General features: G+C 42.4%; 1 protein-coding gene and 1 pseudogene across 7 annotated transcripts in view; both read left to right on the top strand.

Annotated features, from left to right (window-relative positions):
• The window catches only part of SP110 (SP110 nuclear body protein), a 41,352-nt gene that overhangs the window by 15,299 nt on the left and 11,973 nt on the right, over window positions 1-14,080 (top strand). For 5 of the 7 annotated variants that reach the window (XM_078071432.1, XM_078071431.1, XM_078071430.1 and 2 more), the window contains 8 exons: window positions 332-412; window positions 1,512-1,562; window positions 4,025-4,090; window positions 5,668-5,811; window positions 8,317-8,385; window positions 12,319-12,417; window positions 12,883-13,025; window positions 13,855-13,899. In XM_078071432.1, the coding sequence (XP_077927558.1) occupies window positions 332-412; window positions 1,512-1,562; window positions 4,025-4,090; window positions 5,668-5,811; window positions 8,317-8,385; window positions 12,319-12,417; window positions 12,883-13,025; window positions 13,855-13,899 (698 nt within the window). The remainder of the gene's footprint in view (window positions 1-331; window positions 413-1,511; window positions 1,563-4,024; window positions 4,091-5,667; window positions 5,812-8,316; window positions 8,386-12,318; window positions 12,418-12,882; window positions 13,026-13,854; window positions 13,900-14,080) is intronic. The other 2 variants (XM_078071433.1, XM_078071435.1) reach the window with 1 other exon arrangement.
• On the top strand, window positions 7,042-7,123 carry LOC118522479 (U4 spliceosomal RNA; annotated as a pseudogene).

Below are 14,080 nucleotides of genomic sequence, written 5' to 3'. Positions count from 1 at the left end.
CAGAGATCTCCTGAAAGGGTTTCTGGGATATCCCAAGGATTCACAACTTCAATTTGAGCCTCTGATCCAGGGACTCAGATGACTGCACCTCACTAGACATCTCCCTTGGTAGGGGATGCTCTGCTGCCCAGCCTTGCTCTGCTCCTCCCCAAAGTGGCAGGTGGACCCAGTGGTAGAATCACTCTCAGGAAGGGTTATGGAGGTTTTCAAGCAAGACCTGGAACCTCCAGCCTTCACCGCAAAAGGTCTTTCCTGGGACTTCAGGAGACTCCTATGGAGCTTTCCAGGGGCTTTTTCTGAGATCTGAAAGAAATGCCTTTTCTTTTTTCAGAAACCAGTGATGACTCTTCAGAAATGAAAGAAGAAAAGAGCCCCCAGGAGCCACCCAGCGCACCACCAAGCATCCTGCGTGGTAAAGAGGAGGGACTGCAAAGTCTCAGAGGGCCATCCCCAGAAGCCCAAATCAGAACTCTTTGATCCTAAACCAGTGTTTCTCAGCCCTTTTTCCATTATCATTGCCCTAAGGAGCCCTCTTAGATACTTTTTCCTAACCATGAACACAACCTATATTTTAATACCACAAATATATTATATATCCACTTATGTTTAGATAGATAATTATCTTGAGGAAGAATAAGTATCTATCTATATACGTCATACATAAAAAGAATAAGATTTCCCACCCCAATCCCCAAATCAATTTTTTCTACCTTGGGGCAATACCACTGCTGCTGAATGTGTTCTAAATACATTCATGGTGCTCTCCTGAAAGTGCCAAAGTCATGGAACAAAATTTTTCCTAAGATCTGAATTTCCATGTTTCTCACTCGACCTTTCTGGGAGAATTGGGAAGAGAACAACTCATCATAAACACAAATGTAGTACTATAACCAACTGAGCAGTTGCAGCTGATATCGTTGTGGGCATGAACTGACAAATGGTGAGGTGAATCCACCCTCACCACCACTACCATTGTGCATTTGCTACCACTATCCTCAGAAGGGAAAAAAATATGAACATTCTTCTGTTTGCTGGCGATGTGGTTGTTGTGTCACTAATTCACAGAATGCAACTCTCAAATGACAAGTATTTATTGTCAGAAAGAATGAGTTAAATTTGACCACCCTGAAATACAAATGATCATTTCAACAGCTTCTCCCACATTGCACTAACTTATATAGTAATATTGCAAATTTTCTCATGGATAATTTCATTGTATTTGTACAACAATCGTTGGAGAAGGTTGAATAATGAATTCAAATTTTACTGATGAGGAGACTGAGGCATGTAAAGGATGAGTGGGTTTTTCCAAGATCCTGTGGGTAAAGGATGGTGGCACAGGACAAGCACCTTGGTCCCCTAGAACTCTCTTCAGATCCCATCATTCCCCATTATAAAGGAAGGACAGAAATAATACTGTCAAAGCTTTGCCAACTCAATATTGTCTGAAATGAGGTGGTCACAAAGTTTAAAGCCTGTTTAAAATGACTTTCTTTCTCATTATTTTCTAGATCCAACAAATAATGGAAATAAACCATCTTTGGGAAAATCTGGGGAAACACGTAAGTGTAAAGAACCTATTTGGTCTCTGTTAGGGTGGATTTGATGTTACTTTTTTGGGTTGTTAACACTCTTCTACGCTACAAAAGAGACATCCTAGACCATAAAAAGATTTGTGCTTTTTAAAACAGTGATTTATTGATTTTTTTCAACCTAGAAAATTTTCCACACTACAAAAGCAATATTCAGCCGCCATTAGGATTAGCTTGCTGTGTGGGACAAGAACCGCCCTTCCCCTCAAAAACCAGTGGCTGAAATAAGAGAGCTTATTTCTCTCTCCTGTGTGGAGGTAGGCGGTCAGGGCTGGCATCATGCACCTAGAATCTCAAACTCATTAGTCATTGCACCACCAACTTCAGAGTGTGGCATCCCCTCACTGGGGTCCAGCCAGCGAGTTTACATTCCCACCAAAGGAAAGAGGTAAGGTCTAGGAGGGCATGTCTCCTCCACTGGAGGAGGTTGCCTTTAGACATTCTGTTACCATTTCTTTGCTACGAGTGACCTGACTACACCTGACTGCAAAGGAGGCTGGGAAATGTCACTTTTTTTTCTCGAAGGACCCGTATCCAGCTCGAAATCAAATCGCTTGATTAGCAAAGAAAAGCGAGACCAGAGAAAGCCAAATAATCAGCAGTCCCTGCCCCGGACACTGTGGTGGTGAGCATTGCTAGTGCACTCCACTATTTCCAGTTCTCCTCTCTGCCTTGGATGCTGCATTTCCCAGCTCCTTGCAGGAGACAGGGCTGTGATCACGGGTCTGGCCAATGAGCTGGTACAAGTGTCACTTCTGAGTCAAAACACAGAAGAGTACTGAGCAGCTCTCTGCACCCCTTTCCCCTGATTGCAGAAGTGTGTGAAAGAGGGAGATGCCAGAAGGTCAAGGCAGCATGGGTCTCAGCGCCACCGCAAAGGCTGCTGGGAGACTCCAAATCCCGCAGGGGACTCTGTGTAACTGAGACTTACACTGTGAACGTGAAACCACCAAAATGTGGCCTGTGTGATACAATGTTCCCAATAAAATCCACAGAATCTGTACGGGAAGTTATTAATCAGGAAGTGAAACTCCTATTTCATACCTGCTTTCCCCACTTTGTTTCTACACCTTAGAAATATGCATACATTTATCTCATTCTATACACATAGAAGCTCATACTATATGGTCTATAAACAGTTTTTTCATTGTGTATTTAATACACATATCTGCATATCAATGTTATCTGTTTTTCTTTCTTTTAGTTATATAGCACATTATTGTATAATTAGCAATTTAGTTTAAATAATAGCCTATATGATGGACAGTTAGGCTATCTCCAATTTTTATATGAAAATAGAAATCATGAGAAAAAAAGAAGAAGAAGAATGTAGCAGGAGGGGAAGAATGAAGGGGGGGAAATCGGAGGGGGAGAAGAACCATGAGAGACGATGGACTCTGAAAAACAAACTGAGGGTTCTAGAGGGGAGGGGGGTGGGAGGATGGGTTAGCCTGGTGATGGGTATTGAGGAGGGCACGTTCTGCATGGAGCACTGGGTGTTATGCACAAACAATGAATCATGGAACACTATATCTAAAACTAATGATGTAATGTATGGGGATTAACATAACAATAAAAAAAATAAAAAAAAAATAGAAATCATGTTTGTGTGTGTTTGTACCTTTGCACACATGTCCAATAATTTCCTCCGAGTTAATTTCTAAGTGTGAGATTACTTGGTTAGAGTCTGCACATCTTTGATTTTGTCTATGTCAGCAAATCGTTCTTCAGAAAATGGGATTGTTTACATTCTCTTTGATAATATGAGTGCTCATAAGTGCTCATTTTCTACGTCCTCATCAACACTGGGTAGGATAAAACATTTTAAGAGATGGGAATCCTTAAAACCAAACAATACTTTTTTTTATGATTAGTTGTCTAAAGACAATTTTTAAATAAATGTGTCATTTGTCTTTCCTCTTTGAGTATTTTCAACTTATGTTCTCTCCCATTTTCCTAGTGTTCTATTCCTCTTTTGCTTTATCTAGTAAGGATATTAACCCTCTATATTTTACATATACTGCAATTTTCCTCATTTTTTGTCTTAATATTATAAGGATGTTTTTTAAAGTGTGGGGATTTTTTATTTTTTAAACAGTCAAATCTATTCATCTTTTATTTTTATGATTTCTGCCCTTGAGTTTTAGCTAAGTAAATCTCTTATATGTAGCTTATAGTGATGTCTCTATTTTTCTTCTACTCTTGAAAAACTGGTTATTAATGTGAAAAAAATGGCATATTGTATTTATTTTTAAATGGCATATTTAAATGTTGATAATTTGGTGTATCTATTACTTCTTTGTTCAATCCTTGTTTATTTCCAAGTAAAATGGAATACTTTTTTTACATAAATTTATTTATAAAGTATTGACATTTCAAGCTTGAAGATCAATATTTATAGCCATAAGAGATGATTTTTTTTTCTGTTTTAGGAAAGAGGACAGAAAAATACAACCTGCCATCTTCAAAAAGAAGACAGGAAAAAAAGCTCCCAAGAAGTAAGCAAGAAAAATTAAATTACTATTCCCTTGTTCATCATGGTCCTTACTGGATGACCAGCATGGCCTCCTCTCCTGCTACATGGCCATCTGGGTATCCCTGGAGCACAGCCAGTCCCATCCTTGCCCCCTAGACTACCCGTTAAAGGACCTCTCCTCACAAAAGAAGGAGAACCCAGAAACCGTGTTGGTTCCAGCAGACTTCTTTTCTCTTATCAATGGGAGGGATAGGGTGGAACTGGACAGAAGGTGTCAGACAGTTTTGAGATTAGGACTGTGTCTAGTCTGGCTCAGAGCCAGGATGAATAGACAAAGCAAGTCTTAATGGGCAGGCAGGATTCAGACTCCCAATATCAAACTGGAGTTAGATTTGGAGTCACAGAGCATTCAAAATCACCTGAATTGACTCATGCCTGCTTATCTTGTGTCTACTCCATGCATGAAAATTGCATTATTTGCAGTTTAGGAAACAAAATTTTGTGAAACTGCATTTTCTGGTTCCTCTGCTTTATCTCTCTGCTGTCCTTGTCACCCTGAACTCTCTCCCTCCTACTTTTCTCCTTCCCTTTTCCTTCATTCTTTTACTCAAAACCATGTACTCAAGGTGTGCCAGTCAGTAAGGATTCCCTTGGATTCTGGGCCATTCTGTGAGCACCCTGGGAGGGCATTTCCCCTCAGCTCTCAACATGCATCCCATGACATGAGCATCACTGCTTTGGACATGCTCCAAATTTTCCTGCTTGTTTCCGGTGCCTCTCAGTCTCAGGGTTTAACCTAGGAGGGAACTCAGATCTACTCGCTTGCCCTCTTTTTCCTCTTGTCTCTTCCTCCTGATTTCCAACCCCATCATCTCCCTCAGCCAGAGAAACTTAGTCTTTGTCATATGCTGAGTTTTCTTCTTCTAGGAAAACTTCACATTTAGACCTCCAAACTTGTATTGTTAGCATATAAAGGTAATTTTTGGAATTTAGAAATCCTTTGGGCTCTCAACAAGTTCTGTGTTTCAAGATTTTGTGTAAGGTCTCCAAAACTCTCAACTGAGCAGTGACATCTCAGTTCTAGCCAGCATCTGTCCTTTCACAGATACTTATTGATTTAATAATTAGGGAACCATGGGCCATTGTAATTTATAAAGATAAAAAATACATCATTTTAATATTTCCAAAAATATGCTCCCCTTATATTTTCGGTCAACAAAGGCAAATGGAGTGTGAGGTATGTGTCAGGTATGTGTCCCAGGTCCTATGGGTTCAGCAGTGAGCAAATCACAAATACTCCTGCCCTCATGGAGCTTACATTCTAGTTGATGCACATGTAATTAATAGACAAAAAGAGAAGTTGAAGGGGAGAAAGAGAAACAGGATGAAGTATTGTGAGTTTGGGGAAGAAAAAAAGATACACACAAAAAAGAAGAGGAATAACTATAAGAAAATAACATAAAAGAGAGGTATAAGAGTAAGGGATTTCCTGAAAGGTTGAGGGCTGGGGTATGAGAGAGGAAGTCACTAACAAGGGGAGGAGGGGGTTCACCGGGGACCCCAATTTAAACTATTCACAAATCACTATCCCATGGGCAGCCTCACCTGGGCACAGAATCCAAGAGAAGCTCCATGTGGTGGATCAAACAACTGAAAAGAAGGATGATTCAACCAGGAGCTCAAAGATCATGACAAGGGTCCAAAAGGCAAGGACTGAATGTGTCCAAACCTCTGGACCAAAGGGTAAGCTGAGTACTGAATCTGCCATTCGAATGCTCGGTGTGGGAGGGCCTCTCATGGAGCAGGCACAGAGTTGGGTATTGTGTGAAGGAAACAGCAGAAGGGAGCAGTGCAGACAAGACAGCAAGGAGCTGTTGGACTGAGAGTGGTTGTGGGAAGAAGTCAGTGCAGTGCTCCCAACATGCAGGTCAGGTCAGCTGTGCCACGTGGATTCAACGTGACCACGTCCCAGTGTCTACTGTTTACATTTCTGTTAGTAGAGTCACCACTGCTCCACTGAGTCTGGGGGCTCCTGTCTGATTCAAGCTTGCTCCATGGGAGGAGTGGCACCAATCCTCAAAGTGGACACACTCTTAAGAGTATTTCTTAATGGCTTATTTCTAGAAGTGAAGTGGCTTAGTCAATATTTAAAATTAGCACATACTGATGATCAAATTGTTATCAGTTTAGTCTCCCATTAACATCACATGGATGCTCTTTTTCCTCCACCTCCACCAAAACTAGAAATAATAAGACTTTTCTGTGTTGACAGATTAAAAACAAAGAACGAGGGGCGCCTGGGTGGCTCAGTCTTTAAGTGTCTGTCTTCGGCTCAGGTCATGATCTCGGGGTCCTGGGATTGAGCCCCACATCAGGGTCCCTGCTCCACGGGGAGCCTGCTTCTCCCTCTCCCACTCCCACTACTTGTGTTCCCTCTCTGTCAAATAAATAAATAAAATCTTAAAAAAAAAAAAAAGAATGCTATTCCACCCATGTTTTCCTTTGAATTTCCTTGCATTTTGCATGTGATAGGTTGTATTACTGCTCACTGATATCTCTGAAGGTTATATACCCTTGCCCTGTGGACTCCAGTGTGGCCATGTCACTTGACTTGGCCAAAGAAATGTGGGCAGAGATGCGAGGGTCCCTTCAAGGCCAAAGCTTTAAGAGCCTGTGTATCATCTTTTTCTCTGGCATGGGACCAACAGTGTTCTAGAGAGAGGTTGTTCTGTCCCCAGGATCCATGTATGTCAATGACACGGAACTTCATCTAACTTGTGATGAATGAGTAACATGAAGGAGAAGGACAACTGGGTTGTTCTAAACCAGCACTTGGCAAACTTTTTCTAAAAGGGGCCAGATAATAGTTCAAGTTTTGCTGGCCATACAGTCTCTATTGCAACTACTCAACACAGCCATTGTAGCATGAAAGCAGCCAGAGACAAATATATAAGCAAATACACCTGGTTGTGTTCCAATGCGCAGTGGCCGTATCGTAGCCAATGAGGTTTATCCGAGGTGCGATAATTGCTAATTGAAAACTTTTTTTATTTTTTATTTTTATTTTGTTAGATTTTATTTATTTATTTGAGAGAGAGACAAAGAGAGAGAGTGAGAGAGAGAGAGAGCATGAGCAAGGTGAGGGGCAGAGGGAGAAACAGACTCCCTGCTGAGCAGGGAGCCCAATGCAGGACTCAATCCCAGGACTCCGGGATCATGATCTGAGCCGAAGGCAGACGTTTAACCAACTGAGCCACCCAGGTACCCCAAAACTTTATTTTTAAAAACAGGTATTGAGCCAATTTGGCCATCAGGCTGTCATTTGCTGATACCTGTAATCAACCACTGAGATTTGGGAGGATCACAATTTACCATAACAACATCTAGCCTATTTCTACTAAGATACCTGTTTTTTAAAATAAATTTTGTTACTAGAATTTTTTCTTTTGAGGATCACCTGTTCATATTTGCCCATTTTTGTATAGAATGATTCATTTCTTAAATCTATTACAGAAATGAACACTTTGTTATCTTATTGCAGTTTTTCTTATTTTATTTGTGTCTTTTAACTTGAGAAATTTTTGGTTGTGGAAACTTTTTTTTTTTATTTAGACAAATCAGTTTATCTTTTCCAAGAGGGTTTATGCCAGAGTTTCTCAACCTTGACACTGGCATTTGGAACTGAATAATTCTTTGTCATGAGTGCTGTCCTGTGCATCATGAGAAGTTTGGCAACATCCCAGCCTAGAGATGCCAGTAGCATCTTCCTCCCAGCCGTGAGAAACAAAAAGATTTCCCAACATTGTCAAATATCCCCCAGGGGACCAAATCACCCCACACTGAGAACCATGGCTTTATGCCCTATATTTCTTCCTTAAAAAACCCTTTCTGTGTTATAAGGTTATATCCTTTATCTACTTCTATTGTTTGTATTAAATACATATATATTATGGATATAAGTATGTTTGTATTAAAAACATTATATCGATTATTATATATTATATTAATATACATTAATTTATGAATATACAGCATCTATAATATTTTTAGCCTTCCTATCTATTAACATGAGCTTGCTATTTTTCCGTGATCAATGCTATAATATTCATTTCACAAGACTCATATCTATCTTGTTTCTCCAAAGCGGTAGAAAGACAGAAAAAAATTACTTTAAAATAGTTGATATATAAAGCATATAAATCTATGTTTCAAATTATAGATGACACTAATTTTTTTTCATTTTTTTAGAAAAGAAAAGGAAAAAAAATGTCAGTTCAAGTTCAACAAGAAGGTGTCAGAAAAGTATTCCTCCAAAGGGTAAGTAAGCCAGAGGCAGGGCCTGTAAGGCTGCATGGCGCCCTGGCCAGATGCTAATTGTTTGTCTCCCTGTCTTCCTCCTCTTTCCCTCCCATCCTTGTCCTCCTCTGCCTAGGTCTCCTTCACCTGCATTCTTCTCCGCTCTAACAAGGTGTCACACCGGACATTCCAGGTGAATGCCAGTGCATACCTTGTGCTGCCTACCCAATCACCTGCTTCTGCACTGGGATGGATTCTTCAACAGAGAACCCACCAACAAAGACCCAAAATGTTTAAGAGAGAAAGACTGAACCCATGAGTCAAGTTCTAACATCAACTTCTACTTCTTTCATTCCATAGGGTGAAAACCCTTATGGAAGCAAGGCCCTGACGGTGTTCCTATCTGCAGAGAGCTGAACTTTCTCTTCCTGTGATAGACAGGGGTGCGAGCCTGGTCTCTGTGGGTCAGCCCCTTGGCTTGCTTCTGCCCCCTGCACCCTGAGGCCTCTTGGGGTCACTGTCCTCCTCTCTTCCTCCTCTTCTTCCCCTCCTCTTTTTCTGCTTGCTCGCATTTTTCTTCTGCTTTTGTGACACATCTTCAACATCATCCCCTCTCCCTCTGCCTTCCCTCTATGCTCCAGTGGCATTGGTCTTTTTTTCCCCATGAATTTATTGAATTTATTGTTGAAGTAGAACAGGGGTTACTTGAGGTGGGGTCCACAGACTGGTGCCACTGACAAGTCCATTTGTGGCAGGTCTGCAAAAAGAAGGAGCTTATAAATTAACTGTGACACTGGACAAACTGTCTTTACAGCAAGACCTCCTCAGTGGAGATGCCTTGATTTCTATTTTTTTTTTTTTTTTGAGAGAGAGAGAGCGACAGAAAGCGAATGCGCCTCCCGGGGGTGGCACTGGCAGAAGGAGAGGGAGAGAGAGCATCCCAAGCAGGGTCCACACCCAGCATGGAGCCCAACATGGGGCTCGATCCCACGACCCTGAGAGCCTTGATTCTACTTTGATCAAGCTGCTGTCTTGTCACACGCTAACATGTTGAGTAGCACTGGTGTAATGTGCCTAAGAAAAATGCATGTACCATAAATGTACACCTTGAGGAATTAACACAAAGGAAAAGCTCATATGTAGCTGGCACCTAGGTCAAGAAACACAACCTAACCCACACCCACAATCCAACCCCTACCCACACCCCGAGTTTCCCCACCAGCCTGATTTCTGAGAGCCTAGGCCACTTTGACACTGGATGCTATGCCCCCCTTTCCTGCTCAGGACTTCCTCAGTGTGTCCCCCTCACACACTTCCTCCCCAAAGCTAATCCCCCCTTGCTCTCCTTCCTTTTGCTTCACACCCTCAGGCCTCACCTTGAACCAAGAATTCTCTGTCCCAGCAGGCAAGGGTAGGTCTCCCCGACATGCCTTCATAGAGCTTAGTGTTTTTTTTTCATGGCCCTTGTCACAACTATAATTAACTGTTCACTGGGTGAAAGTCAAATGAGATCAGTAAGCAGTCAATCTTGCTCATCGCTCTATGTCCAACTTCTCTGTGCCTCACACAGTTTATGCTTAAATAACTATCAGATCAATACATTATCTATTCTTTACAAAGTATGAATACCAATATCAGAACCTCCATTTACTCATACAATGCAGTATGAGCTCCAGTGACTACTACCATGGAGCTCCAGACCTTTCCCCAGGCCACGTCTGTCCATGAATGATTTTCATCTTGTGCCTTTTCCCTATGTTCATCTATCCACTCAGTAATTAACTTTTTTTCCATTCTGCTTTTCCTTGTCTCTGTTAGGCTTGCTTTTTGTTTCCTCCACCATGCTTTTCATTTCCATGAACTCTCTTTGTTAATTGCTTACTTTCATAGCAGGTTCCTCATTGTTTGCCCACACTTATGAATGGTGATCTCATAGATGTGGGAGAGCAGCAGGCAGGCCTTTCCCTTAGGGTTCCAGCCTTAAAAGCCTGTTTGCAAGAGGAGCAGGTGAGACTAAGCCAAATGCAGGATGACTGGGAACAGATCAGAAAGCTGTCCCTACTTAGGTACACGGTGGTGTCTTTGGAAATACTCAGGACACAAGGTCCTGCCTGACTTGGTAAGCTGCCTGCACCGAGTAAAGGAAGGAGTTCTGCTTGTGCCCACAACTCTGCACCCTGGCTTGCTGCCCAGAACTGCCAGTGCCACCCACTGTTCCCACATCTGCTTGCAAGCATGTCTGGGACATCTGTGGTTTGGGACCTATATTTGCCATAGGGAATTAAGGAATTCGTTCCATGAGACAGAAAACTATACACGGTCCCCAATGCCCTGCTAATCCCCCTTGGGGTTTGCAATAGTCCAAACTTACCTGTGGTTCTGCCTTGTCACCCACATTAGGAACCCCCAGTGGCAAATCTTCCACTCAACTTTGACAGTAATATGCATTTACATAACCTTGCTAATAAACTGCACAGCCAAGATTATAAGCCCAACCAATCTGGCTCCTGAGGCTGATCTGTCATCCCCTGGGCCATATTTATTTAAGTGGGCAGAGTCCGGAGACAAGTAGTGGAGCCAACCATTCCATGCAAGAATGCTGGCTGGCTCTTGAAACTAAGTTCTTCCCACCCCCTCATTCCTACCCAGGCTTGCTATAGCCCCTGCCCCTCCAAGGCTGGGCATCTTCCAGCGTTCTGTTCAGGGGAGAAATCCCCTCACTTCTCAGGGATCTCTGCTTTCTTGTCTGACTCTAGTTCACATCTTTCCAAAGTAACTAATGATTTCTTCACCATTGATGCTGCTCTGTTCTCTTTCCAATGGTGATCTTGCTTTCTCATACACTTCCTTTTGGCTCTTTTTTTTTTTTTTTTTTAAGATTTTATTTATTTATTTGACAGAGAGAGAGAGAGAGAACAAGCAGGTGGAGCAGCAGAGGGAGAGGGAGAAGCAGGCTCCCTGCCAAGCAGAGAGCTGGACACAAGGCTTGATCCCAGGACCCTGGGATCATGACCTGAGCCGAAGGCAGACACTTAACTGACTGAGCCACCCAGGCACCCCTCCTTTTGGCTCTTTTAATAAGTATCTGAGGCAAGAGAGAAAGTTGAACTCGTTGTTCACCTAGCCTTATTCCACAAGTAACATCCTGTATAATGCAACATAAGCCATGGGCAGAGTTTTCTCCTTGCCCCTGGAGATAGCTCCTGCAGTCTATCTGGAATGAATCCACCCACAGTGAGGCTAGAGCAAAAAGAAGCAGGAATTGCTGATATTTATTTTAAACTCTTTTACAACTGCTTCTCCTGAATCAATATCCCACATCCCTACTCAGGGGTTCACAGTTGCCAAATCTCTCCATGTGCAATTCGCAGATTAGTCTAGAGTTCTTGGGGTTTTTCTTTTTTACTCATAGAGGAAGAAACAGAAAAGCAATAAAATGAAAAAGGACAGCAAAAAATGAAGACTGACACTAATACCTCAACACTAAGCACCTCACTCATCCTGCCTTGGTTTAAATCAGGAGATAAGATTATAGACAAAGACCTTTCCTCCAGCTACATGAGCACCACAAAATATTTTGAGCAGGCAACTTCTATCAGCACAGAGAGATAAGCAGGATGCTTATGGAATAAAGGAAACTTAGGTGATGGCCAATTAGCTTATTAAGTAAAACCCACTCACCAAAGAAGCCCTATATGTTTTACTAAACATTTTGTTTGATGTAGTGTTGGTGGTGATGGTTTTATTGATCGGAAACTGCTCTGTCCATGTTAGCTAATCTGCCACTCAAAATGGAAGACCTTCTGCCAGTAACCAGAGGTTGCCCTCTAGTGCCATTTACATGATTATTGTTGTTATTACTATTATCAGAATTTGGGGAAAGGAAAATCCATGAAGGAGATAGAATGAAGACTGAGCAACACTACACTCTTCTATTTTCCGTTCTTCTTTCAGAAAAACCCGAAGATGAAACTGTGGATTTTCTCTCTCCTGAACTTCCTGTGACCTGTGGTGAAGCCAAAGGGATTTTATATAAGGAGAAATTGAAACGAGGTGGGTTTCTCGGTCTTCTGCTCTTTGGAACCCCTAGAACCACTAGAAGAGAGGGAAATACCCATGTGTTTAATCATCCAGGAAATAAACCCTGCAAGCTAGGCTGCAGAGAAAGAAGTGCTTATTAAGAAAGAATTTTCACTTTTCTGTATCATGGTAAACCTGGCAGCTGAGCCACTCCACTCCCACGTGGAAGTCATCCATGGACCCAGTGGCTCTACTTGCCACGTGTAGATGTCACATAAGATGCAAATCCTCTCCCACTCCCCCACCACTCCTGCAGGCTTCAGGGCTTCCTTCAGTCTGAGAAAGAAGGAATCCAGACTCCCTTGCTACTGCTCCCTCCCCACAGGGAGTCTCTCTCGACCCAGGCAGGTGGAACAACCACAGTTAGGGATTTGAGGTTTAGGGTTAATTCACAGAGAATGAAATTGGATCTGGGAATGGGCCATCTTTATCTTACAGGATCCTCAGAGAAGTGCATTCGGAATGAGGCAGGGGTCTGGTTCACACCAAAAGAATTTGAAATTGAAGGAAAACGGGCAAATACAAGGAAATGGAAGCAGACTGTGCATTGCAAAGGAAAGACCTTAGAAGAGCTTCTGAAGGTATTTGACAGGGAACAGATGGGTGACGGGTTTAATTCCTTGAAGGATAAGTGGAATTTCAATAACAGAAATGTGAAGGAATTTCCATTGGGATTCCACAGCATGATTGAGAAAGAGCTAGATTTTTCATAGAAAAAAGTTGTGGGTGATAAAGTTAGGAACACAGATTGGTGGTACCGGCGGCGGAGAACTTTAAATGTGAGTAAAGGGTTGTGAGGTCAGGAGAGTTTTAAGAAGCTTAGCCTGGGGATATTGGATGGGGTGAGCTGGGAGTAAGCCAGATGGAGACACAGACCTCCGAGAGCTTCCTTGCGCCCTCTGTCCAATAAAGGCCTCTTCCAGACCCAGCTCCATCTGGACGCCTGGGTGACACTTTTCCAGACCACCCTGTCTGTGGGCAGTCTCTCCTCTGTACTTCCCCAGCTCACACACTATCCTGTGAGCAACAAATAAGGCTATTGGTCTTTGTGATCCCAGAACCCAACACAAAGCCTCCCCAAAACACTCAAAAAGTTATCACTGTGATGGAATCATAAGGACTTTACCTACAGAAGGAGAAATGGAGAGGGGAAAAGTGGGTGAGAAAAGAACTGGGAAAGAAGGACTAATGGGTCTTGGGTTTGAGTAATGGGAAAAAAATGATTTTATCAAGTGAAGTCCAGAAGAAGAACTGATTGGAGGATGGAGCTAATGTTTTTTTCAGACACCTTGGGTTTGAGACCCAGTAGGATGTCCAGGTACAAATATTCACTAGGAAGTGGGAACTTCGATATGGACAAAAGAAGAGCCTCTAGAATAACCTCATTCACTGACCCCTTCTCTCTTTCAGAAAGGACTTTTGCTCTGTCCTCCAAGAATAAGTGTCAAGAGAGAGGTAAAGAGCAGATGAATTTCTACCACATTTTCAGTCACCATGTTGCAGACTCTCTGCATCCAAAGGCTCACCTTCGAGTCCTCAAGTTCCCCAGCCCTGGGTCACCTTTACTTTCAGGCATTGTGTCTTCATGACAATGGCATTGGCACACTGATACATGTACGTGCCATCATAATTTCAT

The sequence above is a fragment of the Halichoerus grypus genome, chromosome 4 (genome assembly GCF_964656455.1).
Source record: "Halichoerus grypus chromosome 4, mHalGry1.hap1.1, whole genome shotgun sequence".
Classification (NCBI taxonomy): domain Eukaryota; kingdom Metazoa; phylum Chordata; class Mammalia; order Carnivora; family Phocidae; genus Halichoerus; species Halichoerus grypus.
The sequence above is the reverse complement of the archived record's forward strand: the minus strand, read 5'-3'. Positions and strand labels throughout refer to the sequence as shown.